Below are 27269 nucleotides of genomic sequence, written 5' to 3'. Positions count from 1 at the left end.
TTATTTTTATTTTTTTTTGGGACCAGCAGAGAGCGCTTTGTGAGGCGCAGGAGAACCGGAGAATCGACGTCATCTCCCGTTCCCTCAGGGGTTGGTGTGGTCGCTGCTTTTACTTTTACTGGATTTGCAGTCGGCGAAGTGACGAGACAGAAACCATGGGGAGAAAGAAAAAGAAGCAAATGAAGCCTTGGTGCTGGTATCCTTTTTCCACGTCTTACATTAGTGTTAAAACGTTATAGCCTAATTCTCCATAAGGCACCCTCTGTTTACTTTAACGTTCACTGTCATTAACAGTAGGCTAACGCATGCCTATCAATATGTAGCCAGAACGAGAGAGTTTGAACCTGCTGTCGATTAAACCTAAACTGAATCACCAGTCCAGATGTGATGAAATTACCAATTTTTGTATTTAATAGGCCCACAGGCGATGTGTTGTTCTTGTGAGCGAGGTGTAAACAAAGCTTTAAAAATTGCAATTTGTCAGTGGGAATAATTTCCTAAACGAGTAATCTCAGGTACTGTAACAGAGACTTTGATGATGAAAAGATTCTCATTCAGCATCAGAAAGCCAAACATTTCAAGTGCCACATCTGTCATAAAAAGCTGTACACTGGCCCTGGGCTCGCAATCCACTGTATGCAGGTGAGAAAGTTAAGGAGCATTGTATTGATGCAAAACACTCACTTGCTCATATGCTAAAGTAACCTCACATTATCACTCCTGTGGCACTAGGTGCACAAAGAGACAATCGATGGGGTTCCTAATGCCATACCCGGAAGGACAGATATTGAGTTGGACATATATGGCATGGAGGGTATTCTGGAAAAAGACATGGAAGAGCGAAGAAAAGTGCTGGAAAAAAAGAACCAGGGTATCCCCATCTGAATTACCTCAAATGTACCGCCTATCGATATGAAATGGCATTCTCTAGAGATCTATTATGCCCTGTATTCCCTATGTTCAGACATGCAAAAGAAAAAGCAGAATCAGGATCACTCTGTTGAGGATGACGAGCCAGGCCCTTCCTTCCAGCAGCCCCCTGCAGGCCAGCCCCAGCCAGGCTTCGTCCCCCCCATGACCCAGCCTAGCATGCCTCCTGGCTCTGGTGCTCCTGGGACACCGCCGGGCAGCTACTCAGGTGTGGGAACAGTGTTTTCACTTGAACTGCAATAAGCCTATTTTCTAGAACTAATATGAAATAACCCTATTGGTATCATGCTGTTTATAAAAGGTGACCATACAGCTACTCTATTTACTTTCATGGCCATGATTCAGACAATAGATGTTTGCAACATGTATCCTCAAAGGGTAAACAAGTTTAAAGGCCTTTTTGATACTGTGATGATTCTCATGATGTGAAGTTCATTATGTTGCCAAAATAATAAGAATATGCTATTTAAACAGCCATTTTTAAATTCCGGTACTGTTGTCATAAAAAAAGGAATATTGATGCCAATAGAAGCATAATACTTAAAGGGTAACTGCACCCCCTGTTTGAGCTACTGCACGATTTTGAAAAATGCTTTCAGACCATGGATTCTGAATTCCGTTTGAGAACCATTGTTTTTAAACATTCCGACATCAGCCGGCCGACTTTCGGGAGGGAGGGGGCGCGCGGTGTCTGTGAAGGAGGGGGCTAGCTGCTAGTAGCTGTCACTCAGGAAGATCTGAATGACATGACTTCATGGAAATATCGAGTGACACAAAGTCTAACGGCACTATCGCTACACAGTGAGCTCATATATGCCACACAGATAGGTCGTCTGAGGTGGAGGACTTTCTTATTCTAAATTGTTGGCGGGTGTTTCTATCGTAGTGTTAGGAGACCGAGTAGCGCAAGTGAACGAGCGGCAGTGTGTGTGTGTGTGTGTGTGTGTGTGTGTGTGTGTGTGTGTGTGTGTGTGTGTGTGAGCGAGGAGTATGAAGGTATATGTGGTGCATAAGTCTTTAGCACATGTAACTGCAGATTTCGAATGCGTAAACTGAAGTCACAAATGTGTAACAGTAGATTTGAAGTCGTAAATATTTGTTTTGCATGTGTACTCCAAAGTCACAAATGTGTAACAGTAAATTTGAAGTCGTAAATATTTTTTCTACCATTGTGGACACAAAATAGGGGCTACGAGTTCACAAATCGTTGTTACGGGTGCACAAATCCTATCCTGTGCATCGCAACTTCAAAGAGTCATGCGCTTGACACTTTTGCTACAAACATTGCAGCACAGTTGGTGCAAAACACATTTGCACACCCGTGTTTCATAATGTGAGAACATGCCCCCAATTTGTGCATTCGTAAACCCAAATGTGAACTAACGCATCAGAAGTTGCACATCTGTGAAAAATGTCCTCTCAAATAAAATGATATCGAGCACAGCATTTTAATGAGCGAGCACAAATCGATGATACAACTGCTCAAATCTGTTCCTACAAGTCTCAGCTGAGGGTTTTCTCTGCTCGAATCTGCTCCTGCAAGTCTCGGCTGTGGGTTTTTTTGCAGGTAGATTTGCACCACGCCCAGGTGGTAAATGTGGTGCAAAAGTGTTTCGTATGCGTAGAACAGATTTGTATCCGTAGAAGGTGGGCGGGACAACATTGTCGTATCATCCAATGAAAGCGCCGGTTGGGACACGTGACGTCAGCATCTGAACAAACGGAGGAAAAGCCTTTTTCCTTCGTCCCTTTTCACCAGAAATTGTAGGAAATGACTAAATGAGCAACAACAACTATCAAACTAATGCGAAGTAGTAGGTAGTAGTGAATTGAACTCTTTTTCTGTAGTTTTACATAGCATTTTTTAAGTAATGGAGAATTATATTATATGTACTCTACTCCAGCCTTTGAGGAAAAGTAGTCCAAGGTGTCTGTAACAGTAAATAAGCCGCGTTAGCTAGCTTTGAGGTGGTTTCCCGATCATTTTAGACAGGACAGGAGGCTTATTATGTGACACGGTGAAGTTGAGGAGGGGATACCCATTAAACACCAGGACCTGCGGTGGTTTAATAAACAGTTGAGCTGCTTCACAATCTCTGTCCGGAGCCACAGCAGTGTCTGGACTGACGGTCACGAACACAGACCTAGGGTTTAGCTAGAGCCTACAGGACACGGAGCCATCAGAGATTCATACCACGGAAACTATGAACTGTAAGTCTGGTTTTCTTATGTTTTTAAACTTCAAAGTTGGTCGGTATAATACGTTCAATGATGAGAAGCAACGTGTGGTTATAATGTATTGCAGGCAGCATAGCTAACCACTAGCTAACAAGTCATAATGGGTATAACAGCTAATGTTCGTTAGCATATTCTTTTAAAGGATGTACCGTTTTTTAAGGCATTTGGTCACTTCTAAGGATGTTAATAATTAACTGTTAACGTAAAATAAGAAGGCTGACCAATGAATCCTTCCGTTAATCAGTTAAAAATAATCCCGGCGCTAGCCAGGGAAATATGAGTCAGCTGAATACTGGAGTCTCGTTGCTATAATAATAATCAGCGTGTCTGCTTTTCTGGGACATCGGCACCTTCATACATAGCCTACTAGTTTTACATCAGGATGTAATGTTAGCATGTGTCGACCTCATATAGAGCGTTTTCTGTCTTAATAGTGGCTATGAAGATCCAAATAAACACATGCGAGCAGTATACTATTCTGCTCAGCCCGTCTCAACATCATGTTGCTGTTTCTGAATAAAAACAGGTAGACAAGCGTCCCATTATGCAAAGGATTTTTTTTTTAATTGTGCAGCTCCGTCGTGTTTAAATCATATCTTATATCTGTTTTTCCAGCCAGAAAAAAAACATTTACAACTAATTTTAAAAGTCACTAATGACAAGATACCCCCCACGAAGAGAATGAATTGCAGGGCTGTTATAATAAACTATATTGATTAGTTTTTAGCTTTGTGTTCTTCATCAACTCGAACCTACATGTATTTTATTTATTTTATAAATCTTAACATTATCTTAACATCTGAATGGCACAATCTGCTTTTCCACAGACTCATCTAGGCTGTCCTGCACAAGGCCTGCACAAGTGTCTGGGATTTCCATCCTGTCAGGGAGAAGCCATTGTACAGTGAGCAGCTACAGTCAGTCCTAACTATTATCCGTCATGTGTTTACTATAACATCACTAATGGGATCTAACAATTGTTTCCGTCCCCAGTGTATGCATTGCTGAGGGAAGGACACTCCAGATAACTGAAGACTTCACTGCTCCTGCTGCCTTGAGAAGATCTCCGAAGACGGAGCAGCGTGGAACTCACCTGGCAGTCACAGCACATCAGTCTGACTCTACACTCTACACACAATTTGTTTTCAATTTTTAGATTGTGATTATTATAAATCTAGACAAAGTCAGATCATACTCAATTCATAATCATATTGATTGCAGTAAATGAGGTGACATACTCAGTCATGTTTATTTGTTTGACATATTAAAAAGGTAGGGGAGATTTTGATTAAATATGGTAAACAGTTGGGCTACAGACCAAGGACTAAGTTACTAGTTTTATGTTTTGTTTTATAAAGTCTTGTTCCGGCACATGCCAGAGCATTTTGGGTATTTTGTTCATTTTCTCTTAATAAAATAACGCCATACATAACTTTACTTGGAGGTATGCAATTGTGAGTGCATTCTAGTTTTAAACTGGTTGATTTGTATTTTTCATTTTGACCGTATGTATATGTTTAGTAAATCCACAAATATTTTAAAAAGTCCAAATCTTGTGATTTGTTTGTGGGGTAAGCTTTTACTATACATTTGTACTGATTGTGCTTTGATGTGACAACTGCAAATCATAAATATAATTGATATAGGGCATTTATTAGTCTTGCTTTAGCAGCATGCAGACCTACTTATTAATGCAGCACGTGATCTGAATTAACATGTTCTAAACTGCATAAAATGTTATGGTGTGACACTTTGTGATTGTGATTAATTAAAGTAATCACTGAAATGAGGTTATATGAAGCTTTGTACCCTGTTCTTCTGGACACGTCACATGAGGTAAGGTGTATAGCAGAACTGTCTGGGGATAAGCACACAGTTAAACCTGATCATCTAATTATCAGTTTGTGATACAAGTAGTGATAATTTCACATGGAAAATGTGAGATAGAGGAACAATTATTCCAATTCAGTTTTAATGTGTCCTCTATACTTTTCTATTGCCTTGTAGAGTAGGTTACTTATTCACTTCACTATTCACAAGTTTAAATTAATTAAGCTTACTACATTTAGAAGACTAAGGGCCGGTTTCACAGACATGGATTAAGCCTAGCCCTGGACTAAATGGAGTTTTGAATGGAGATTGTCCATTGAAAGTACAATTTAGTCCAGAACTAGGCTTAATCCATGTCTGTGAAACCGGCCCAATGTGTATGATTTATAAGCATATTTCTGGATTTAGATACTGAATACTCTGCAGCAAGATATGTAGGCCTACTTTATTTACTTTGGTCCTCAATGCCTGCAACGTCCTCCTCACCCCCTGCGTGTGGTGTGTTTTAACCATAGATAGTTTTAACAGCCAGGAGCCTTGACAGCGGCTGCGGGACAATAAACTATTGTCGATAGTTAGCCTGCTATCGGTGTATGAATGTGTGTGAATGGTAACGTGTAAATGGGAACAGGTCTCCCTTGCAAAAGAGTCTTCGGACTCAATGGGATATACCTGTATAAATAAAGGTTAAAAAAATATATATATGGAAATTCATTCTCTATTTAATAAGACTACTGTTATTAAAATGTAAAGGTTTTAAAGAGAAAAACAGCAGGTTTAAACAGTTACACCAGTGCCAATCACACAGCAGACATTAACTGACGTCGACGCTGGCCCTTATATCTGCTAAAGTAAACTTGTTTATGACTTTCACTACTGGCATAAGGCTCCGCTGTAGTTCCCTCTTATTCAATTCCCTTATTATTACATTTCCTACATTTTCTGGTGAAAAGAGACGACCATGGACCAGCCATGGACATATGAGGGAGACGACGGAAACAGGCTTTCCCTCAGTCTGTTCACATGCTGACGTCACGTGTCCCAACCGGCGCTTTCATTGGATGATACGACAATGTTGTCCCGCCCACCTTCTACGGATACAAATCTGTTCTACGCATACGAAACACTTTTGCACCACATTTACCACCTGGGCGTGGTGCAAATCTACCTGCAAAAAAACCCACAGCCGAGACTTGCAGGAGCAGATTCGAGCAGAGAAAACCCTCAGCTGAGACTTGTAGGAACAGATTTGAGCAGTTGTATCATCGATTTGTGCTCGCTCATTAAAATGCTGTGCTCGATATCATTTTATTTGAGAGGACATTTTTCACAGATGTGCAACTTCTGATGCGTTAGTTCACATTTGGGTTTACGAATGCACAAATTGGGGGCATGTTCTCACATTATGAAACACGGGTGTGCAAATGTGTTTTGCACCAACTGTGCTGCAATGTTTGTAGCAAAAGTGTCAAGCGCATGACTCTTTGAAGTTGCGATGCACAGGATAGGATTTGTGCACCCGTAACAACGATTTGTGAACTCGTAGCCCCTATTTTGTGTCCACAATGGTAGAAAAAATATTTACGACTTCAAATTTACTGTTACACATTTGTGACTTTGGAGTACACATGCAAAACAAATATTTACGACTTCAAATCTACTGTTACACATTTGTGACTTCAGTTTACGCATTCGAAATCTGCAGTTACATGTGCTAAAGACTTATGCACCACATATACCTTCATAGAGGAGAGCGAGCGGTAGCGTGTGTCAATAAAGTGAAACAATGAACGAGTCCGGGTCTGTGTGTGTGTGAGCGCAAGCGAGATATTGCAGACACACTGTCGGTAGAAGTGAAGGGTGTTAACCCCCGAAATAACATCCTTGGAGGGACAGTATAACAGTAGACGCTTATGGACCAGCCATGGACCTGTGAAGAACGTGCCTGGCTTTGCGGCGACGTGATGACGTACATGGGGTCAAAAAAGTCCCATGTACGTCATTTTTCGAATCCGAAGGAAAAAGTTTTTTTCAAATCTTAGTAAAGTTCTAAAATGATTTACAATACAAAACATTTCTTGAATTGCCGATATTTAACATATTGCAATTTTTTTCAATATTAACACCAGCATATATGTGTTCCTTAACAACATAGTGATTTAATTCAGCTTATATCTCAAAAAACAAGTAAAAGGGTGCAGTTACACTTTAATATGATTTATACAAACTTTTAGATTTGTAAAAAGTAATCTATTTGTGTCCGATAGGAATTCCCCCTATGATGCCAGGTGTGTTGCCAATGATGCCAGGAATGCCGCCTGTATTGCCAGAAATACCTCCACGGTAAAAAAAAAACAAAAAAAACTCTTAAGATTATTAGTGTGTTTTAGTCTCATTCTGAATATAACTTGTATTTTAAACATTTATATTCTTCTTCATGTATTTAGGATGATACCAATGGGTGGGATGATGCCCCCAGGTCCGGGGATGGCTCAAATGATGCCAGGAGTGCCTCCTGGTACACCATAAAGCACATAATCATTCATTTAAAAATATTTATTTTTTAAACAAACAACAAAGTTTTTCCTTTTATATAATTATTTTTTTCTCTTGGTGTTAGGCATACCACCTGTGGCCCACCGTCCAGGCATAGCACACATGACTCAGGTCCCCCCTGCTGCAAACATGCTCTCCAGACCGGCTGTTGCCCCCTCAGTCCAGCATGATGTCACAAAGCCTCTCTTCCCCATTGCTGGACAGGTAAACTTTTATGACACCCCTAAGCAATTTTTCAGCTAAGCGGCACTCTAATGGGGAAGAACATGAATTACCTTCTCTTGTTGAATAAAGCATATTGGAGTACCTTATGGTGCTCACATTGTACCCAATGATTCCTTTTAACCCATACATTTTTTAATTGATTAATTAATTAATTTTTTCCTGCTACAGATGGGCAGTCGAGTTGCAAGTGCAGATACAGCTGCAGGCTCATCAAGTGCAGACTCTCAGTCTGCTTCCCCTAAAGCTCTTTTTTCTATCACGTCACAAGTACGCAGCTGTCTGCCAGGCCTGCTCCATTCTGTCAACCTTCAGCTTTCCTATTGGCATGCAGTTTGTCTGTGCTGTACTTGGGCAGATTAAGGGCAGTTTCACACCTGATAAACCTGCTTCTAGTTGACTTACTTGGTTTGCAGCAGATGCGAGAATGTCGCATTGTTTCGTCGTTGGTCAGATTTGTCAAGGGCAGTAGCAATAACGTAGTTCCTGAACTGCTCTACAATTGGTCATAATTTCCATGTAGGCAAACTTCAGAAAGAACGCCTTTCTTATCCCATAATGCATAGTGCAGCTGGCTACTGGCGTTCTTTACACAGTGCTTTCTACAGTTGGGTCGGACTCAGTATGCTCACTTTGTTTGGAAGTGCACCTAGACCACCTCTCCAACAAGGTCTTGGTCCTCTTCTTTGGTGAGCCTTTGGTGCGCAACCAAGGGCGATTGCTGTGTTCTCACCTGCACAAATGATCTGCAGCAAAGGTGAAACCACACATGGCAGGTGTGAAAGTTCCCTTATTTAATTTTTTAATCCAGAGCTGTTTTAACAAGAGATGATGGAATCCAACCATTTATTAACACACCTTTTGGTTGCTTTTATTTTGTCTACAAATCTGCATTTCTAGAACAATGCTGAGCATTTTGCTCAAGCACTCTTAAAATAAAAAATCAAGAGTCATGCAGATTTGTGAAGTGTGCTTCTTCTGTAGCTGTGCAACATTACTGTAGCACAGCATGCTATTTTGGATTTTTTTTGCAGGCATGACCAAATAGATTGTTACTTTTGTCATACTTTGTACAGTTTCACTCCCTTGGGTGTAACAACAGTGCCGTTATCGTAGAGATAACTAAGATCCTCTGAATAGACGTGGTATTAACATTTAATTATGCATTGGAAATACAACTTTGCTCAGCATGACATGGCACACCTAATTTTAGTTTTAGTTAGATTTATTCACTAAAATCTCTCTAAACACAGCAAAACTATGGTGGGGCTCTGGTTTAAGGTAAAGTGATAAAGTATGTGATCCTGTTTAAATATGAGGCAAGTATTCAACAGACCTGTGTACAGACAATAATAATAATGTCACTTTATTTAACTTTAATAATGGGATTATCCTGAAAGTGCAACCCCTCCCCCTTCCTCCTCTTTGTCCTAGGAATTTAAGTGTTTCAGAAGAGTCTTTTTCTGATGCGCTTTTCTCTCTACCCACTCAGAGCCAGCAGATAATGTCAGGGTCCCCCCACCCTCCCCCCTCTACCTCCTCCGACCCCTCAAAGCCCACATTTGCAGCCTACACTCAGGCCACCGTAGCTGTTCCTAGCCCTAACGCTGGCAGTAGCATGGTCTCCAAACCTCCCTCCACTGTGACCATGAAGCCCGCCATCATCACCACCTCCAATGCAACTAGTAAGTTGATCCACCCTGAGGAGGATATCTCACTGGTGAGTAGTTCAGCTGCATCCGTCTCTCTTTATAGTTTCTCTTTTTTTTACAGTAAGTAGCATTTTGAGAAAGACAATTAATCATGAAATAATGATTGACTAATTTTCATCTTTGTTTCTTTGAGTGAGGAGGAGAATACAGTATTTCAGTGTCAAATCCTATTTCCATTTGTGCCTTGTTTGTCCCATAGGAAGAGTTGCGTGCTCGGTTGCAGAGGTACCAGCGCAGTATATCCCACCATGTCCAGGCCACTGCTGCTGGGGCTTCTCAGCAGCCCGGCATGAGGCATCCCATACCTGGTATACACCGTTTTAGATCAATTTGAATGCCTTACACGGACAACTCTGTAATCATACAACCGTGTTGATGTCAATAACATGGGTACCTTTTTGATCTCATCCATCACATATTCTAATCACATGTGATATGAATGCAGCATCAGTATGGTCTCAAAAAGCCTCTATCATGTCTATGGAATCCTGTTCCTGTTATACAGTAAAAGCTATTTGGTTTTCACCTCTGACTTTTTTGGATAAAAAGCCAACATACCTGTGTTCCCACAGGCCAGTATGGTGGTCCACCACAGGGGTTGCCAGGCTACATGGCAGGAGGGATGCCTCCAAACGGACATGCCCCTCCGGTGGTTCCTCCAGGATACCAGAGAACCCCTCCAGGGCTCCCCACGGGTATGAGACTACCCGTCATGTCTCCTGGAGGCCGCTACTAAAGCCTGCTGTCCTCTCTTCAATAGGTTTGGACACTCCACCCTTTTCTAATGTCCTCAGCTGCTAGTAGACAAACCAGTATTGGTATTCTATTACCACAACGCACTGTTTATTCTACTACTGAGCTAACGGGAAGAGACAGTGAATAAACAGCAAACACAAGATCTTTTAAAACATCACAGAGCGCATGGGAAATATTTACAGTATACCTAACCAAGACTTTGAACTGTTGTTTCAAACTCTGTTCTGTGGCTTTTTTTCTTCGTATGTTTCATTCAGGTGTATAGAAGTGTAGTATATATGGTTCGTAGTGTTGTGAAGGCGCTGGAGTTACATGGGCAGTACCCATCCTTTATCAAGGCAAGTTTTATGTAATTACATTTCTGTTCTAAGCTTAACATTGAGGCCTTCACAGCACATAGTGCTGTTGGACTTTGTGTCCCCAACTTTGTTTGGTGAGGGCTTCAAATATATGTTTATGCATTAACTCTGTTTTATGTTGACTGTTTAAATGAGGAAATACTCCCTCAACCTTGAATACTTCAAGTACTAAATTAAATGGTATGTGTATTGTTGTAAAACTGTATTGTAATAAAATGTGGCAGAAATGTAAGACTCTTCTTTGGGGAAAGACACGTAACAGCTGGTTTGTACTTCAATTCTAAACAAAATGCAGATTGTGCGTTTGTTGATTATATGAAATGTGCATCTGTGCTTCTTGTTTTAACATTTTGAAATGTTGGTAATTTTTTAAATTTTGGCTGTGATCAGCATTTTGACTTTTTTCAATTTGAAACATTGCACTGGCAGAGTATCCTTCGAATGTATTTGGGTTTAATAACATCTGTCTCGTTGATGGTTTTATAGTGCTAAAACCCAGATTTCTCTTCTCCCTGTAGTGATGCCATGGGGGACTGGCTGAGGCCCTGTGTGTAGCCCTGTTTCAGCCCGAGGCAAGTCTCACAATTTTCTGTCTTCTCATTAATTAGCAAGGGCCCTCACAGCATACATGCTGTTGGATCTAAATGTCCCCAAACTTGCAGCAAGTTTGGTGAAGGCCCTTGTTTTGTGTTTTTGTTTTGTGTTTTAGGCACCATTTACCTTCAGGCATGTGAATTCTATTCTTAGAATACTGATGGCTTGGTCAAAAGTCTTAGATACAGACGCCATTAAAAGTCTGTCATTACAGCTATACATACGTTTAAGTGTTTGTTGGGAGGATTGTGAAGAACAAATCACTTTGTATATACTATATACTTATAAGTATCACTTAATCCTGTTTGTTTCATCAGCTTTCCTTACTTTCCCTCACATTTGAATTAAACTACTTACATGAAGGAGAATCTCTGCCAGAAACCGGTTCGTTAAAGCTGTAAGTACCACTGCTGTAATCTTAATTTCCCTTCAACCTGTGTTTGTCAATTTAACACCCATAATAATTCTTAAGGATTTTACAGAATGGCAGCCAATCATTCAAAATGAACTGGAGTAATAACTAATACATACTCGAGTGTGCAACACATTTCTTTCCCAAATAAACTAACGATTTAATGCTTTACACAAGCAATACAGCCATACAGGTAGTCTTCACTGGTAAGTATGGGCAAGGTTGTTATGCGTATTGGATATCACACAAAGATCGTTAAGAATGCTTAAGAATCCAGTTTTATGAAAAGATTGTCTTCTGTCTGTAGTGATTTCATAACTTGTCTTAGAACATGATTGTTGTCAAGTTATCTCCCTTGTGTGCAGTCTCCACTTGAAGGAGTTGGATATCTACGCAGAGTTCTGGACCAGCTTGGGAATTTGGCAGTTTGGAGTTTTTTTTTTTGCTTTAATGTTTGCTTTAAAGTTAAGTCAACAATTCAAGCTTATTCATGAGTGTTTGTGTTATGATTGGTTCATCAAAGCGGGATTTATTTGTGAAAGTCTGAATTTTGATGGGTTTTTCTTCTTGTATAAACCAGTTCAATAAACTCTGATTACGTTTCTCAACATGTATTAATTGTTTTATTTATTTGGACACACACAGCTTATCCTTGATAATTAGAATGTAGTGTTGCGAAATAGAAGCAACAATTTATACAGAGATGGTGCAGATAAACTGCATTACCCCAGTGGATCACATTATCTTTCATTTCATTTTTATTTGGTCTCTATTAAATGGTTGGCCAAAGAAACATGGCACTTACTATTTAAAGGTACATTTCACTCCCTTCTCAGAACATATGCATATTTGTAAGCTATAACCCACCTTTAGTTTAGCTCTTATAATTTGATTGTGCTTATTGATGCATTTATTTACAGTCTTATCTGATTTAATGAGTTTTCTGTGTACTTGTATGTGGGCTATTTTGTATATATTTTGAAAGTCTTATCAATTTTTTTTATTTTAAATTAATATATTTTATAGTATTGTGTCCACCTTGACAAATGGACTGGAAGAGTGTTCACTTGTCAGATGCTAAGTGACCTTCAAGTCGATTATTACTGAGTGTCTAGTATTGTGAGCATGAGTATACTACCTGGGTGGTCAAAGCGCATAACTACTTATTTTGAGCGTTTTAACCGGAAGTATTACCATGGAGAGTGTCTACACCTGTAGCCCTGAAAATTATATGATTATATATTTTCTAGCTGTCATTAAAAAAAAAACTCAATTAAGACTTTTATCGTGGCAAACATTTACAGTTTTGATCCATTAACTAGCCTATACGATGGCGTTTGTTCCAATTCAAATATTGACACATGAGAAGGAGCCTCAGTGAGCCATATTATGTTAGGTGTGGGCCAATCATATGAATGTGTATCAGCTTGAGTGCAGCGTTGACATCACTTAATGAGTAATTGTGTCCAGCTGTCCACTCCATGTGATTTGATTGGTCTTAACAAGGAGGTTTCTGAGACACTGGGAGTATAATCTTGAAGCATATCATTTATGATTCCTTTATCATTGGCTTGATCAGGGACTGTGTTTTCATATTTCCACAAAGCCTCTTGTTGTGAGGAAAAACTTAATGGTGATGGCAGTCCGCTCAGCCTCTCTTCTGCTGCTACTGGTCGTGTCACTTGCAGGAGCCATTAGGAATTTGAAAGAGGGACCCATGATAGATGCTGAGGGAAGGGAATACAAGTCTGCGGTGTCAAAACTCGATGGCGGATCCACTGTCCGAGTGCGGTGCACAGAGGCCTCCATGATCATCATGGTGATGGCTGACCTGTTTAAAAATGGACACCTTGTTTCTCCTGCAGAGCTCTTTTTGGGAGATGTCGAGCACTGGCAGAGCAGCCAGTGCCAAGCTGATCCTGATGCTGCTGGTGACACTGAATATGTCTTTGAAGTTGGACTGCAGGACTGTGGCTCCAAACTAACTGTGAGTGGTTGATGTTTTATCATGTCCCTATAATTCATTCACCTGCTCGTCCCAGATTCTAATGTGGTTTTATATTCATGTGTAGATGTCCAAGGACTTTGTGACCTACTCCAACAATCTGATCATTTCGCCAGTTGCGTATCACCATGGCATCATGAGGACAGCCCATGCTGTGGTTCCTGTTTCCTGTCACTATAAAAGGTGAAATTGTGCCACTCTGCTGTACAGTGATGCCTAATTTGTTATGTTATTCTGCAGCATAATGGGTGACTTGTTTATTTCCTGGGACAGGACGAGTGTTGTGAGCAGTAATGTTCAGCATCCGCCCCTGGTCCTCTTTAATACTGCAAAGTCTCCAGCAGAGCAGTCTGCTTTCTCACTCAAGCTCATGACCGGTACGTGTGCAATCTAAAAAGGTTTGTTTTCTTTTAAAGGTGTGGTCAACGATTCTGGAGAACACTCGTCAAAATTAGTGAAAATATCCTCATAAAACCTGTGCATACTGTGTGTGTTGAACAAAAATCTGATGTTAATACACAGCCTAGGCTTTGTAAACCGGCATGGGAAAAAAAAGTATTTTAAACAAAAGGGGGCTGCCTTAGCTAGCAACATGCTAGTTTACTGAGACTAGGATATGTTTTAACACTTGATTCTTTTTAACAAAGAGATTTTCACAACAAGCTTTCTCCAGAACCACTGACTCTACCTTAAGTGTGCATTTAGTGATACTTGTGTCTTTGCGTAGATGACTGGACCAGGGAGACGGTCTCCAGTGTCTTCTACCTCGGAGACCTCCTGCACCTTGAGGCGTCTTATGCAGGTCCTAACTCAGGACAAAGGCAACTCTTCATTGACAGCTGTGTTGCCACTCTGTCGCCTGATGCAACATCTGTCCCCAGATACTACTTCATTGAAAACCATGGGTGAGAGTTGCTCAGTATGACACCACGAACCTGCTTTTGACTTCATTCTTGAGAGTATCAAGATCTGAATGAAATACTAAAAAAAATCCCCTGGTGCTGAACCACTGGCTTTAGTCATGCATTAGAAAAATTATTTGTCAGGTGCCTCACTGATGCTCAAGATGGATCAAAGTCACGTTTCCATGCCAGGACGAAGGCAGAGTCACTTCAACTGCAGCTTGATGCTTTCCTGTTCAACCGGGATTCAAGGAATTCAGTGAGACTCTTAAAACCTGCATGTTTTCATATGTTTGGAAAGGTTATATAATGATATTTCTGCTGTCTGCTACTTTTTTTTTTTTTAATTTTTTATACAGATATTCCTCACATGCCAGCTGAAAGCTACTACTGAAATGTGGAAGAACAGCCCCAGCAACAAGGCCTGCAATTATGAACACTCAAGGTGATTTATTTTTTCTTCTGGAAGCTCTTGACTTTACTAAACAAAGCCTGTACAGGTTTGTAAAGTGTGGACTCTTGTACATTAAGTTATTTTTAATTTTGTTGATTTTAAGGAGTTGTTACCTAAAGTCTATAATGTCTTTTATTTTGCCTTTTTGTACAGTCAGAATCATTGAGATGTGAGGTTGGTTTTAGATAAACTTCAGCATTTTTTTTATTTCAAATTAGTCTCAATTAATATTAGCTTTTACATTATTAAGTAATATTATGACCCATAAATCAAATATTTGGTCGGCCTACCAAATCACGAATACATGTGTCATCTGCAAAAACATTAAAACAGACAACTAAATTGTGAAGCTTTGATCAATAATTCTGTATATTTTTCAGATGGAAAAATGTTGACGGGAGTGATTATGTGTGCCGATGTTGTGATGGCACCTGTTCCAAAGAGGCAAATCTGAGACGCCTGATGTCTGAAGGTTTGCTGTTGAGTTTCATAACTGTGGTATTTCTGTGCAAAGTCCAAATCAATTGCTTTTGTATAAATTATTTAAATGTAATTTAATATTTCAGATATCCTGGCTTGTGGCACTGTAACTCTCGGCCCTTTGACGATTTACCCCAACAAGTAAAGCAAATCAAAATCCTGACAATAATCTGTTAGTGTTTCAATTTTGACATTATAACTGTCTTTCTTTTGATAAAAGTCCATTTAAATACTGAATAAGTTTGGTTTAATTTGTTTCAATAATTTGATTATATTGGGTCTATTAACTAAACTACTTGGGAGTGGAATAAAAACACACAAATCTTATTGGTTATATTTTGAATGTTTACACCAGGAAAAAGTATCGTTAGGCTTGTGTTGTGTCCGGTGTGGGACTGACTGAGGCCTGAGTGTTCATAGTAGGGAACGGCAACACAATGTTGCTTAATTGCTCATTCAGTAGGGAAAAGCTATCTCCCAGTTAAAGCATAAGCGGCGTGCTGTGTGGCCGTGGGACGAGCTGAAAGTGGACAGCATAGAAGGCGTGACGCCACCGACTGGAGTGTGTGGTGTTGTGAGTATAGCCTATTGACACAAAGAGACTAATACAAAGGACTGTCAGACCACAAGTGAAACTATGCTGGTGCTTTCATTAATCTTGTATTATAATAAAGTAAAAAATGTAATTACTATTTAAAGTATCTGCAGCCCATCCCTGCTGTATACTCAACCATTTTTGCAGAATAGTTTTTTCAAACAAAAAAACAGTTTGAACTCTCTCTCATCTCTACGTGCACAAGTAATGCCTTATTATTTAACTTTTTAAAAGTGACTTTTGCAACATTTCTTTGCATATAATTAAAGTGTTTTTCTTATGCAAGTTTGAGGTTTGATCTTCCAATGTTGAAAATGTCAAATTAGAGGAATCTAAAACGAATGCTTCCAGTTAAACACTTGTTCATTGTGCTTAAATTACAATGTCAAATTATAAGGAATAGTGTCACTGTCCTTCTGTTGAACAAAAGGTTCCCACACAAATGTGGTGCATTATGAAGCACAAAATATCACAATGGAGAACTCGGAATGTTGAGAATCTGAAGATGTATTTCAAGCAAGAATGGGAAATAATTTTGCTTTCAATATGTAAACACTTAATTTCCACAGTTCCCATAGGCTACTCACTGTTAAAAGAAATTGTGATGTGGGCCTAAGACAGCGGTAAACATGCCCCCCGCTGTCCCAACTTTTTGGGAACGTGTTACAGGCACAACATTTACAATGTTTGTAGGCATATATTTCCAAAAAACAATCAAATGTATCTAGCCTACTATTGTGTCTACTATTGTGTATCGAATATGGCCTACACATCGGAAAGGATTAGAAAATAATCACATCCTGTTTTATTCACATTTTACATAACGTTTCATTCTGGAGGAGGCTGGTCTCCCTAGGATGAAATAATATTTAAAGGTGCAGTGTGTAATATGACATCATCAAGAAAGTTCAAGAATGCAACGCTCCCTGGGTAACCCCACCCCTTTCGAATTATAACAGAAGCTACAGTGGCCTTCAAGGACAAGAACAATTCTAAATTTTAAACAATGCACCTGATGACATTCCAACTATGACACTTCCAAAATGGCGGTGACAAGGCCTTGGTCCAAAGTATGCAGAAATATGGACATATATGAGACCCTTTCTAAGGGAAAAAATAATTAAAAAAAAAAATGTTCCGCTATTATGCACTAAATTAAACGTACTTATGGATATTATAATTACTTTCTACAAAATCTGCTAGGAAATAAAACCCAAAATTCTACACACTGCAGGTTTAAGAAAAGTCCAGACATTTATAATTTTCTTGCTTTTAGTTAACAAAATAACAAATAAATAGCTACGCACCCTTTTCTCGTGTCCTAGCCTGCACGAGCACTGCGCGTGCACAGACAGCCCAAGTCCTGGAGGCGGGAAATATGAGTTGGGTTGGTAACCTACACCATTACACACTATTATAGGGCCATGTGGTACGCCGACTGACTGGCCGATGGATAGATATCAAGAGACAGAGACAGCTCTCATCATATTTTTTTCATAATGAAAAGGTCCTAGCTTTGTGATAATGGAGAAAACGGAGAAGGAGGAAAAAGTCCAATATGGAGGTATGTTGTATTCTTGTGTTAACACAAAAATAAACGTATTTCATTTGTGCTAGCTAGCTTGCTCAGTTGAAGAAAAGGTTCTTTAATTTAACTGTCAGATGCTAAATTAGGATTGGATTGAGTTCTTTAGCATACAATTACATTTCAAACATCCATGCTTTAGGTATCGCATGGACCATTTATCATCTGTGTTTCGTAACAAGTGTCAAAGGCTGTCTTGATTGTATGATTGGAACAAAGACATCTTTTGTTTTTTGTGTGAGCTTTCTCTTACTTAATTTGTGTTTTGGATCAATCTCTAGTCTAGACTCTAGATTTAAGGTTTCATTAGCAACTGTGTCATGCTAACTAACATTTGTTAAACTGTCATTTCAGATGATTTGTGTATCAGTCAGTGGGTGAAATGATTCCTATTGCTTTGACAGAAGGATCCAGTGGGCTGGAATCGGAAGTGAAATATTCAAATAGGTAAGTCAACTGAATGTAGGCTACATGTTTTGACACAAGTTTAAACACAATATCCTTCTTTGTGACCTGCAGCAGCAACCCCTTTTCTTACACAGATTTGTTGGTATGTTTACCAGTAAAAAATTAATTATTCGCAAATGTTTATAACTGCCCTAGTAGGCAAAGCACCTCATTGTTTTTAGGTATCTTTTTTATTTGATTGAATAACCCAAATCTGCAGTTGTCAAAAAAAAAATCTATGAAACTAATAATTTCCCTGAATATAATTGTTTTGTCTGGATTAAAAAAAAAGGTTTTAACCTCAAATTTAAAGGTGCAGTGTGTAATATGACATCATCAAGAAAGTTCTAGAATGCAACACTCCCTGGGTAACCCCAACCCTTTTGAATAATAACAGAAGCTACAGTGGCCTTCAAGGTCAAGAACAATTCTACATTTTAAACAATGCACCTGATGAAATTCCAACTATGACACTTTCAAGATGGCTGCACTAGGCCTTGGTCCAATATATGCAGAAATATGGACATATGAGACCCATTCTAAGGGAAAAAAAAAAAAAAAAAAAATGTTCAGCTATTATGCACTAAATTAAATGTACTTATGGATATTATAATTACTTTCTACAAAATCTGCTAGGAAATAAAACCCAAAATTCTACACACTGCAGGTTTAAAAGCTTACATTCTAATTTATTCAAATTTGATCAGTGTAACTCCGTGTGATGTCATATTGGGCCACATTCTAAACTCTGGGGGAAGATCACACTGTAGCAGATATTCACATTTCACTAACTGACCTTCAATATCACAGCCAGATTCAGAAGTTATTTCCCAAACTTAACATAATTTACTTTTTAAGGAGCTCATTATCCATCACTGTAAGTATGTTTTGCTACCCTTGCAGATGACAGAAGGTAAACACCTGAGTTTGTTTTCTGTCTGTTGGTTTGACTTTGTGCATTGAGAAGATTGGCTCTGAATGTCGACAATCTTCATGTTTTTCTTACTGTTCTTGTTCGAAGCAACTGATTGTCTGTTGTATTGAATAGATCTGTTTTTATTCATTTGGAACAGAAAACATATGATGTGTGGAAGCCGGAGACAAGCAGGGCACCAACCCACAGAAGAGGTGATGTAATGCTTTTATTCAAATTTTACACAACACTGATACATACTCATTTGTTTAAATATTTCAGTTTAAGCCAGTTTGGCTGCAGAACACATGCAGAGTACTCGTTATTTTCCTCTTAATTACCAGTGTCCCTGTTGAGGAGAACTCAAAACAAGACACTGTTGTCCCTGATACTCTGGCCCCAGCTGCCACCACAGTCCCAACTGAGGCCTCGAAGGGAAACGGAAAGAAAGTTTCCTTGTGGTGTAGATGGCCCTGTCGTAAGACGGTATGTTTATCAGAGCTGAATGTTGCAAATGAAAACCACTGACTAAACTGGGGCAGCTATTGGAGTCCGTCTCAAATGTATTTAACTTGGATATGTCTTTATATCTGACAGAAAACCAAACAACAGATTTCTGTGGTAGTAGACCTGGCAGCCATATAGGAGAATAACATCTGTGTTTCACTTAATCTCCAGTGTTGACATCATCTCAGAGTGTGAAGCTGGAGTCCAGGAGGCTTCACCCACCAATGACACTCCAGTCTCAGCTGCAACTGAACTGCAGACTGAGACTCAAGACCTAAAGCTTCCATCTCCTGCCCCAGAGAGGAGGTACGAGGTTCGTCCACTCTTCATTACATGTCTGCTAGTTGTTCTAGCCAACAGAAGAGTGGACAGCATCACAGAGTCTTTGGGTGATGAAAACTGTTGCGCTCATCATGATCTTTTTTATTTCTTCACTATATTGGATCTCTATATGTGTCATTTATCCAAAAATGAAATGCCAGAACTAATTGAAAATTAGGTTTTAAATCCCTCGGATTTTGATTGCACAATTAAATCGTGAAATAAAGGGATTATTCGCGTATACGACTGAGGGATGTTTTATTTTGAAATAAACACACCGGGTAAACGTGTAACTAGAGTGAATGCTGCTGGTATGACTGTCAGCAGAGTATTTCTCTATCAGTTAAAGCACAGAGACGCGAGAGAGACGCGCTGCTCTCAGAAAAAAAATAGGCGAGCCTCCTGAGGTGAAGGGGAGCGTCGCTGCAGACGTGCCTCCGACGCGCCTCAGCAGTGCGTCTGAGGTTGGATGTGTGCTCGCTCTACGTTGATTTCACAGTCTGTGACAAAAAGTCAGACGCAGACGCGAGGTAGACGCGCAGTAGAGGTAGGATGTGTGTGGGGGCCGTTAGACTGTCCCTAAATTAACATTTTACTATTTCTCAAAACAAAAATCAGACCATCTCACTGCTTCACAGAAGAAAAAAATCTACTTTGAAAGTTTTTTTTATATAGTAGGATAATCACTAGTGCAGCTATTTTTGGTGAAAATAAGAACCCCTACAATTTATTATTCTACAAAGAAGCATACATGACTAATTTGTATAAACGGTGATTCACTGCATTTATGCTTAAGTGTATTTGTAGTTTTGACACTACGGCACTTGAGTACATTTTTGAGGTTCTTCACTGTGACTGGACCATTCAAGATTATAACATCTGTGTTTCTCTTTATCTCCAGTGTTGACATCATCTTAGAGTGTGAGTCTGGTGAAGCTGGAGTCCAGGAGGCTTCACCACCAATGACACTCCAGTCTCAGCTGCAACTGAACTGCAGACTGAGACTCAAGACCTAAAGCTTCCATCTCCTGCCCCAGAGAGGAGGTACGAGGTTCGTCCACTCTTCATTACATGTCTGCTAGTTGTTCTAGCCAACAGAAGAGTGGACAGCATCACAGAGTCTTTGGGTGATGCAGACTGAGAATGAAGTCGAGGCAGAAGAGACAACACTGCCGTCTTCTGACACAGAAAGGAGGTACGAGATTCCTTCACTGTCTATGACATACATTTTAGAAAGTTAATAAAGGTTTCTTTTCGTTGTCAGTTCTTATCCACAACTGCCCCATAAATGTATCACTTCAACAAAAAAATTGTTGTTTGTTTCTCTTCATCACCAGAACCGACACCATCACAGTCCGAGGGTGAAGAAGCTGGAGTCGTGGCAGAAGAGACAACGCTGCCGTCTTCTATCACAGAGAGGAGGTATGAGATTCATTCACTGTTTACATCTAGTTTTTTGTTATTTTACAAAGTGTGACCTTTTATAAGTTCCTCCCTACAACTGCGCAATGAATTCATCCCCTTAAGGAGAAATACATTTTTTTTCTTTTAACATTTTGTCATGTTTCCCTTTATCTCCAGTCTTGACACCATCTCAGAGTGTGAGGCTGGTGAAGACTGTAGAGAAGGAGAGGAAACCTCGGTGGCGTTGTTGGCTTTTGTCTGAACGTGAGGTATGTTCTATCTACAGAGATGAGTGTTGCTGTTGTTTCCAACTGAAAAAACTGTCACAGCAACATTAGGATTCTTCAGCTTATTTCTGCAGTTTTCTTGTGCTTCCGCCCAACTGAAACAGAAGCTGGATTCTGCAGTCCAGAGTGTCTCTTACTCCAATAAGACCGTCTCTGGTGTGATCAGTGACATCCTCCCCACTGACACATCTTGTCCCCAGCTGGGTTCCCCAACCGGTCAGGGTGGGAGTCAACAGGCCCAGTCCATCAATTGCGGTCCGTTAACCTTCACCAGTACAAAAACCCTCTCCAGGAAGAAGCTGGTTCGCCTTGGGTAAGCACTGCACACTCATACACACACTAAATGTTTGTGTGATGTTTTTATACGTCCATTTATAAAGTTATACTTTAATAAACCTCCCCTCTTGAAATGTGTGCATGGTGTAGAAAACCAGCTGACTTTGGTCCTCTGTCTTGTTGTGTTCAAGGTTCCCCAACCTGGCGCAGACGTGTTGCATGAATTCCACTCTGCAAGGCCTCCTGACGCTGACTCATTACCAACCAGCAGGGGGTGTGGAGGTCTCACCCCAGATCTCAGCTCATCAGGTGCAGCATCTCCGTACACTCACACACAACACTCTTTGCTTTCTCCACTCACTTTGCAGTGAAATAACTCAAACAGTCTCTCTCTTTCTTTGTTCCTTCCAGAGGGTTTGTGGAGGTTGCAGTCTGCCGCTTCTCCAACAAGGACAGGAAGAAAGAAGACGTCCTGGCTGCCTTTAGAAGACCGTTGCTGAATTGAACTCAAACTTTAAAGACGACCGTCAGAAAATAATTTCTCTTTTCAGTCATGATACAGTGTAGTACCATGCTGATCTTCTCTGAACGAAGCTTAAATTTGTATCAACTTTCTTTGTTGTGTGCTTCCGTGCAGGACGCCCATGAGTTCCTCAGTGCGGTCCTGGATCAGCTCAGGTCTCTGTCAGTTCATCTGCAGACAGCAGCAGTCAAAGTGGGAACTGTTTACACCTGCCCCGTTAACGATCACATCACCTTCCAGATGTTGAGCATCAGGACCTGCAAGGGGTACGAATACACAGACACACAGCGTTTTATACTGAGGGGGCTGGATCCAACATGACAACTGAGTGCAGGATTATTTCCATGTGCAGATTTCACAATCAAGATGTGTGAAATCCATGTTTTCATTCAAACTGACCTTTTATTCTGCAGATGTGGCACTATAACCCCGACAGGGGAGGAATATGGCAACCTGTCCCTGGACCTGGTGCCTGGAGGCTCAGTGAGCCAGTGTCTGCAGCAGTACCCGAGAGTAAGTGGCACGTCAGAGTTGAGCGTGACATCATCCTCACACTCCACCAAATGTTGTGAATTTGAATAGACGTGTTTATCAAGATGATTTTAAATAGATTTTACCTAAAAGATGCTTGTTGTTGCAGGAGAGCCAGCTGGAGTATCGGTGTGAGTGTGGTGCTGTGGAGTCGATCCAGCAGTGTTCATTCCTGAACCTGCCCAAGTGAGTAATATCATCCACCACTACAGTGCAGTCATGGCTGACTTTCCTTCCTTCTGTGGTCCTCTGTCAGCTCGTGATCTGACCCTTGTCTCCCACTCTTCCTCTCGTTTGTCCACAGCGTGCTGATCATCCAGCTGAAGAGATTCAGATTCAGCCCGTCCTTCACCCTGGAGAAGGTGGACAGCCCGGTCTTGTTATCACGGGAGCTGCATGTCAATCATGAATACGACACTGAGGTAAAGATGGTGTTCAGTAAAGACAAGGAAACATTTTATCATAAAACAGCTTTTTTTTCTGGGTATATACTATATTTTCAACAGAAATGTAAAGAAAAACAGAATATCCAAATGTATATAGGAAAAGCTTCTGCTCACAGCTTACTGTTGGTAAATGTGTTTTTTTTTCTAGACAAGGACTCGCTACTCACTGGTGAGCATCGTCAACCATCTGGGCTCATCAGCTCACTCTGGTAAGTGTTGGGTTGCGTGTTGAAAACGAGTGGAGCCTCAAGTTCTCCTTTTAACAAACGGGTCCTCTCCTCTCCAGGACATTACATCTGTGACGGAGCTCACCGAGAGCGCAAACCCAGCAACGTGACCGACCGCTGGCTCAAATACAACGACAAGGAGGTCAGCGAGACAACCGGCACGTCTGTCTGTCAGCGCCGGCAGAGAACTGCATACCTGCTGTTCTACGAGAAGTAGGCAAGATACAAGCTACATCTTTATGCAAACACTTGGTTCTTATTGAAGAGACACACACACACACACACACACACACACACACACACACACACACACACACACACACACACACACACACACACACACACACACACACACACACACACACACACACACACACACACACACACACACACACACACACACACACACACACACACACACACACACACACACACACACACACACACACACACACACACACACACACACACACACACACACACACACACACACACACACACACACACACACACACACACACACACACACACACACACACACACACACACACACACACACACACACACACACACACACACACACACGTATTTTCATTTAGTAAATTGGTACTTAGCATTAAAATGTGCTAACGTGTGTTTGGCTTTCCAGCAGTAAAAAAGTTCAGGAGACCTACCTGCAGCACAGGAAGCAGTAGAAGGAAGCAACAACAATGACCTGCAAGCCCTCCAACAACTCCAGCTGCTGCTAGAAAGAAAACAAATCTTTACAACAAAAAAACACAAACTAAAAATGTCCAAAAGACCAATTTTTTTGGTCCGATTTGAATGAATTGCCTGTTGCTGCTCTTTGAAAGACTAAGGGCCCGTGTCCACCTAACGCCTTTTTCCCACCGCAAGCGCCTTTTTTCAATTGATTCCCAATGAGAAGCGGCCGCCTCGGGAAAAGGCGGCCGCTCTGAGAAAAGGCGCAGCGCCCAGCGGTTTTTTTCGAGCGCTTTTTGTCTTTTTGTGCGGCCGCTTCGAGATTTGCAAGTTGAAAAAAGTTTAACTTTTCAGAAAGGCGGTGGGGACGTCACCGCCGCTTTTTTCAAAGGGCCAATCAGATAGTAGATCGTCGGGACTCGTCGCCTTGGCAACAAAGAAGACGGAAGAGAAACTGCTTTTTCCGTCTCTGTTTACCCGAAACTGTACGAAAATAGTGACTTAAAATGACCAGAACAGAGGGAGGAGAGCCTGTTTGTGGGAGCAGATTAGGCGAACACTTGATTCTCTGTATTTTTTATCTCCTACGGATCGTTTCATGCGCACACATCAGCCTACAACTTGCTCCGTGTGTGTTTGCAGGAGCCGTGATAACTCCTCATCCAAATAGAGGATGGTGGAAAGTATTCTCTGTTTCATAAGACTACTCATATTAAAATGTAACGATTTAAATAGAAAACAGCAAACCTAAACAGTTAAACCAGTGTTAATAGGTCTGACTGACAGGTGACGATCAGCATTTTCTCTCCCCCGATCACAGCACTCTCTCTCCCAGCTCATAAAACGCTTGAAAAAAGCGGTCGAAAAAACCGGTTGTAAAAAACGCTCAGTAGACACACTCCCGAGCGCACAGCCAGCGTTTAACGCTGGAAAAAGGCGTTAGGTGGACACGGGCCCTAACACTCACCATATGTGTTTATTTCCTTCTCAGAGGTCGGACCTGAGGAGCAAACAGATGGACTTTTGTGAGTGTCTCCAGAAACATGGAAGGAAGAAAGGACCGTTATCTCCGTAAAAAATGTCAAGCTTTCAAGATGCACTGTTATTGTAAATATATTAAATGTGTATAGCGGGAATGTGTTGGCTGGTGATTCTGAAAAATTTGAAGGTGACATTAAAAATGCATTAATGTCAGATGGAGAAATAAAATGTATATTTATTTTAAAAAGCACCGGCATATCTCCTAATTCTCAAAGTGTGGATTTGCCCCTAATCTTATAGTGTTGCTCCTGCCAACAGAGAGTGGTAAGCGGGAGGGAGAGATGACTCCCTCAATGCTACTTCTCTTTGTTTACTGTTGCTAAAAAAGGTGGTTTCAGCAGTTTGTACAGTTTCTATAAATAATTTTGACTCAGTTTGACTTGGTGTAACAGATTAATTACCCCTTGGAAATATTAAAACAGTTTAGACCAGCATGCATTGCTCTTATGTATGCGGCTTGCTCGTCACGTACTACTGCCAACTTCTGCTCATACCAGAAAACTCTTAATACATCTTAAGCACATTATTTAATACACATTACTCGTATACATTGAAAATAATCCTGCTATTCCTATTCACAGCCAAGACATGCAATCAATTACAAATGCTGTATTACACCCAGCATTAATAGTACAGTAGGGTATGTTTGAATTTGTGTTGTGATTAAACCTTGGTTTGGGACACATTTTAATTGAGGGGGGGGCACTTATTTTCCTATCTGCCTCTGCCTTCCTCTCCTTTAAATACGCAAATACTTCCACTTCTTTGTAGCCTACTGCCATCAGCTGTCTACAATTAGCAATTCACATAACCGTTACCGTTAATGCTAACTGACAGTTAGCTTACTTGACTACCGCAGTTTGTTAACACAACTAGAACTACAGCAAGCCAATTTGTGGCAGTTAATCTCTAACGGCTAATATTTAAATTAGATAAATCATATCATTAAAGTGTAACTGCACCCTTTTACTTGTTTTTTGAGATATAAGCTGAATTAAATCACTATGTTGTGAAGGAACACATATATGCTGGTGTTAATACTGAAAACAATTGCAATATGTTAAATATCGGCAATTCAAGAAATGTTTTGTATTGTAAATCATTTTAGAACTTTACTAAGATTTGAAAAAAACTTTTTCCTTCGGATTCGAAAAATGACGTACATGGGACTTTTTTGACCCCATGTACGTCATCACGTCGCCGCAAAGCCAGGCACGCTCTTCATAGGTCCATGGCTGGTCCATAAGCGTCTACTATTATACTGTCCCTCCAAGGATGTTATTTCGGGGGTTAACACCCTTCACTTCTACCGACAGTGTGTCTGCAATATCTCGCTTGCGCGAACACACACACAGACACACACAGACCCGGACTCGTTCATTGTTTCACTTTATTGACACACGCTACCGCTCGCTCTCCTCGCTCACACACACACACACACACACACACACTGCCGCTCGTTGCGCTACTCGGTCTCCTAACACTACGATAGAAACACCCGCCAACAATTTAGAATAAGAAAAGTCCTCCACCTCAGACGACCTATCTGTGTGGCATAGGCTATATAAGCTCACTGTGTAGCGACAGTGCCGTTAGACTTTGTGTCACTCGATATTTCAATGAAGTCATGTCATTCAGATCTTCCTGAGTGACAGCTACTAGCAGCTAGCCCCCTCCTTCACAGACACCGCCCCCCCCCCCTTCCCGAAAGTCGGCCGGCTGATGTCGGAATGTTTAAAAACAATGGTTCTCAAACGGAATTCAGAATCCATGGTCTGAAAGCATTTTTCAAAATCGTGCAGTAGCTCAAACAGGGGGTGCAGTTACCCTTTAATAACATTAAACTACTATAAATATTTCTCACCTGCTACACACCGGAGAGCTGCGATATCACGCCAGGCTTTATTTATTTTGTTTTGATCGTGGTATCCCTGAGAGTGAGGTCGTAGAGGACCGGATACTCCGACACAGCCAAGCCATCAACCTCTCTTGAAAAGAAATGTTGACAAGCGGC

The 27269-nt window shown here is 40.7% G+C and overlaps 3 protein-coding genes and 1 long non-coding RNA gene across 4 annotated transcripts; all 4 read left to right on the top strand.

The window, feature by feature from the left end:
* Positions 1 to 155: 155 nt before the first annotated feature.
* LOC307262428 (BUB3-interacting and GLEBS motif-containing protein ZNF207-like) lies at positions 156 to 10255 on the top strand (the record flags this gene model as incomplete). Its single annotated transcript, XM_080043308.1, has 11 exons — positions 156 to 196; positions 516 to 642; positions 733 to 871; positions 965 to 1138; positions 7266 to 7341; positions 7446 to 7516; positions 7619 to 7758; positions 7948 to 8046; positions 9269 to 9496; positions 9688 to 9796; positions 10061 to 10255. The coding sequence occupies 11 exons, from the start codon at positions 156 to 158 to the stop codon at positions 10222 to 10224; spliced, it is 1368 nt and encodes a 455-aa protein (XP_079899434.1). The 3' UTR covers positions 10225 to 10255.
* Positions 2557 to 4962, top strand: LOC307262429. The gene is made up of 2 exons (XR_013845243.1): positions 2557 to 4072; positions 4162 to 4962. It is a non-coding gene; the product is annotated as an uncharacterized lncRNA (long non-coding RNA).
* A 2990-nt stretch (positions 10256 to 13245) lies between the features above and the next one.
* On the top strand, positions 13246 to 20834 carry LOC307263039 (zona pellucida sperm-binding protein 3-like; the record flags this gene model as incomplete). The annotated part of the gene is made up of 10 exons (XM_080044060.1): positions 13246 to 13596; positions 13682 to 13797; positions 13888 to 13991; positions 14342 to 14519; positions 14661 to 14775; positions 14876 to 14961; positions 15351 to 15442; positions 18981 to 18990; positions 19669 to 19803; positions 20720 to 20834. The coding sequence occupies 10 exons, from the start codon at positions 13246 to 13248 to the stop codon at positions 20832 to 20834; spliced, it is 1302 nt and encodes a 433-aa protein (XP_079900186.1).
* Positions 20835 to 22356: 1522 nt separating this feature from the next.
* Positions 22357 to 23729, top strand: LOC307263038 (ubiquitin carboxyl-terminal hydrolase 37-like; the record flags this gene model as incomplete). Its single annotated transcript, XM_080044059.1, has 6 exons — positions 22357 to 22574; positions 22722 to 22821; positions 22949 to 23025; positions 23144 to 23261; positions 23434 to 23494; positions 23572 to 23729. The coding sequence occupies 6 exons, from the start codon at positions 22357 to 22359 to the stop codon at positions 23727 to 23729; spliced, it is 732 nt and encodes a 243-aa protein (XP_079900185.1).
* Positions 23730 to 27269: the final 3540 nt, after the last annotated feature.

This window comes from Ammodytes marinus (assembly GCF_949987685.1).
Source record: "Ammodytes marinus genome assembly, chromosome: 16".
In the NCBI taxonomy this organism is placed as follows: domain Eukaryota; kingdom Metazoa; phylum Chordata; class Actinopteri; order Uranoscopiformes; family Ammodytidae; genus Ammodytes; species Ammodytes marinus.
Note: the sequence above shows the minus strand (reverse complement) of the source record. Positions and strands in the feature narration are given on the sequence as shown.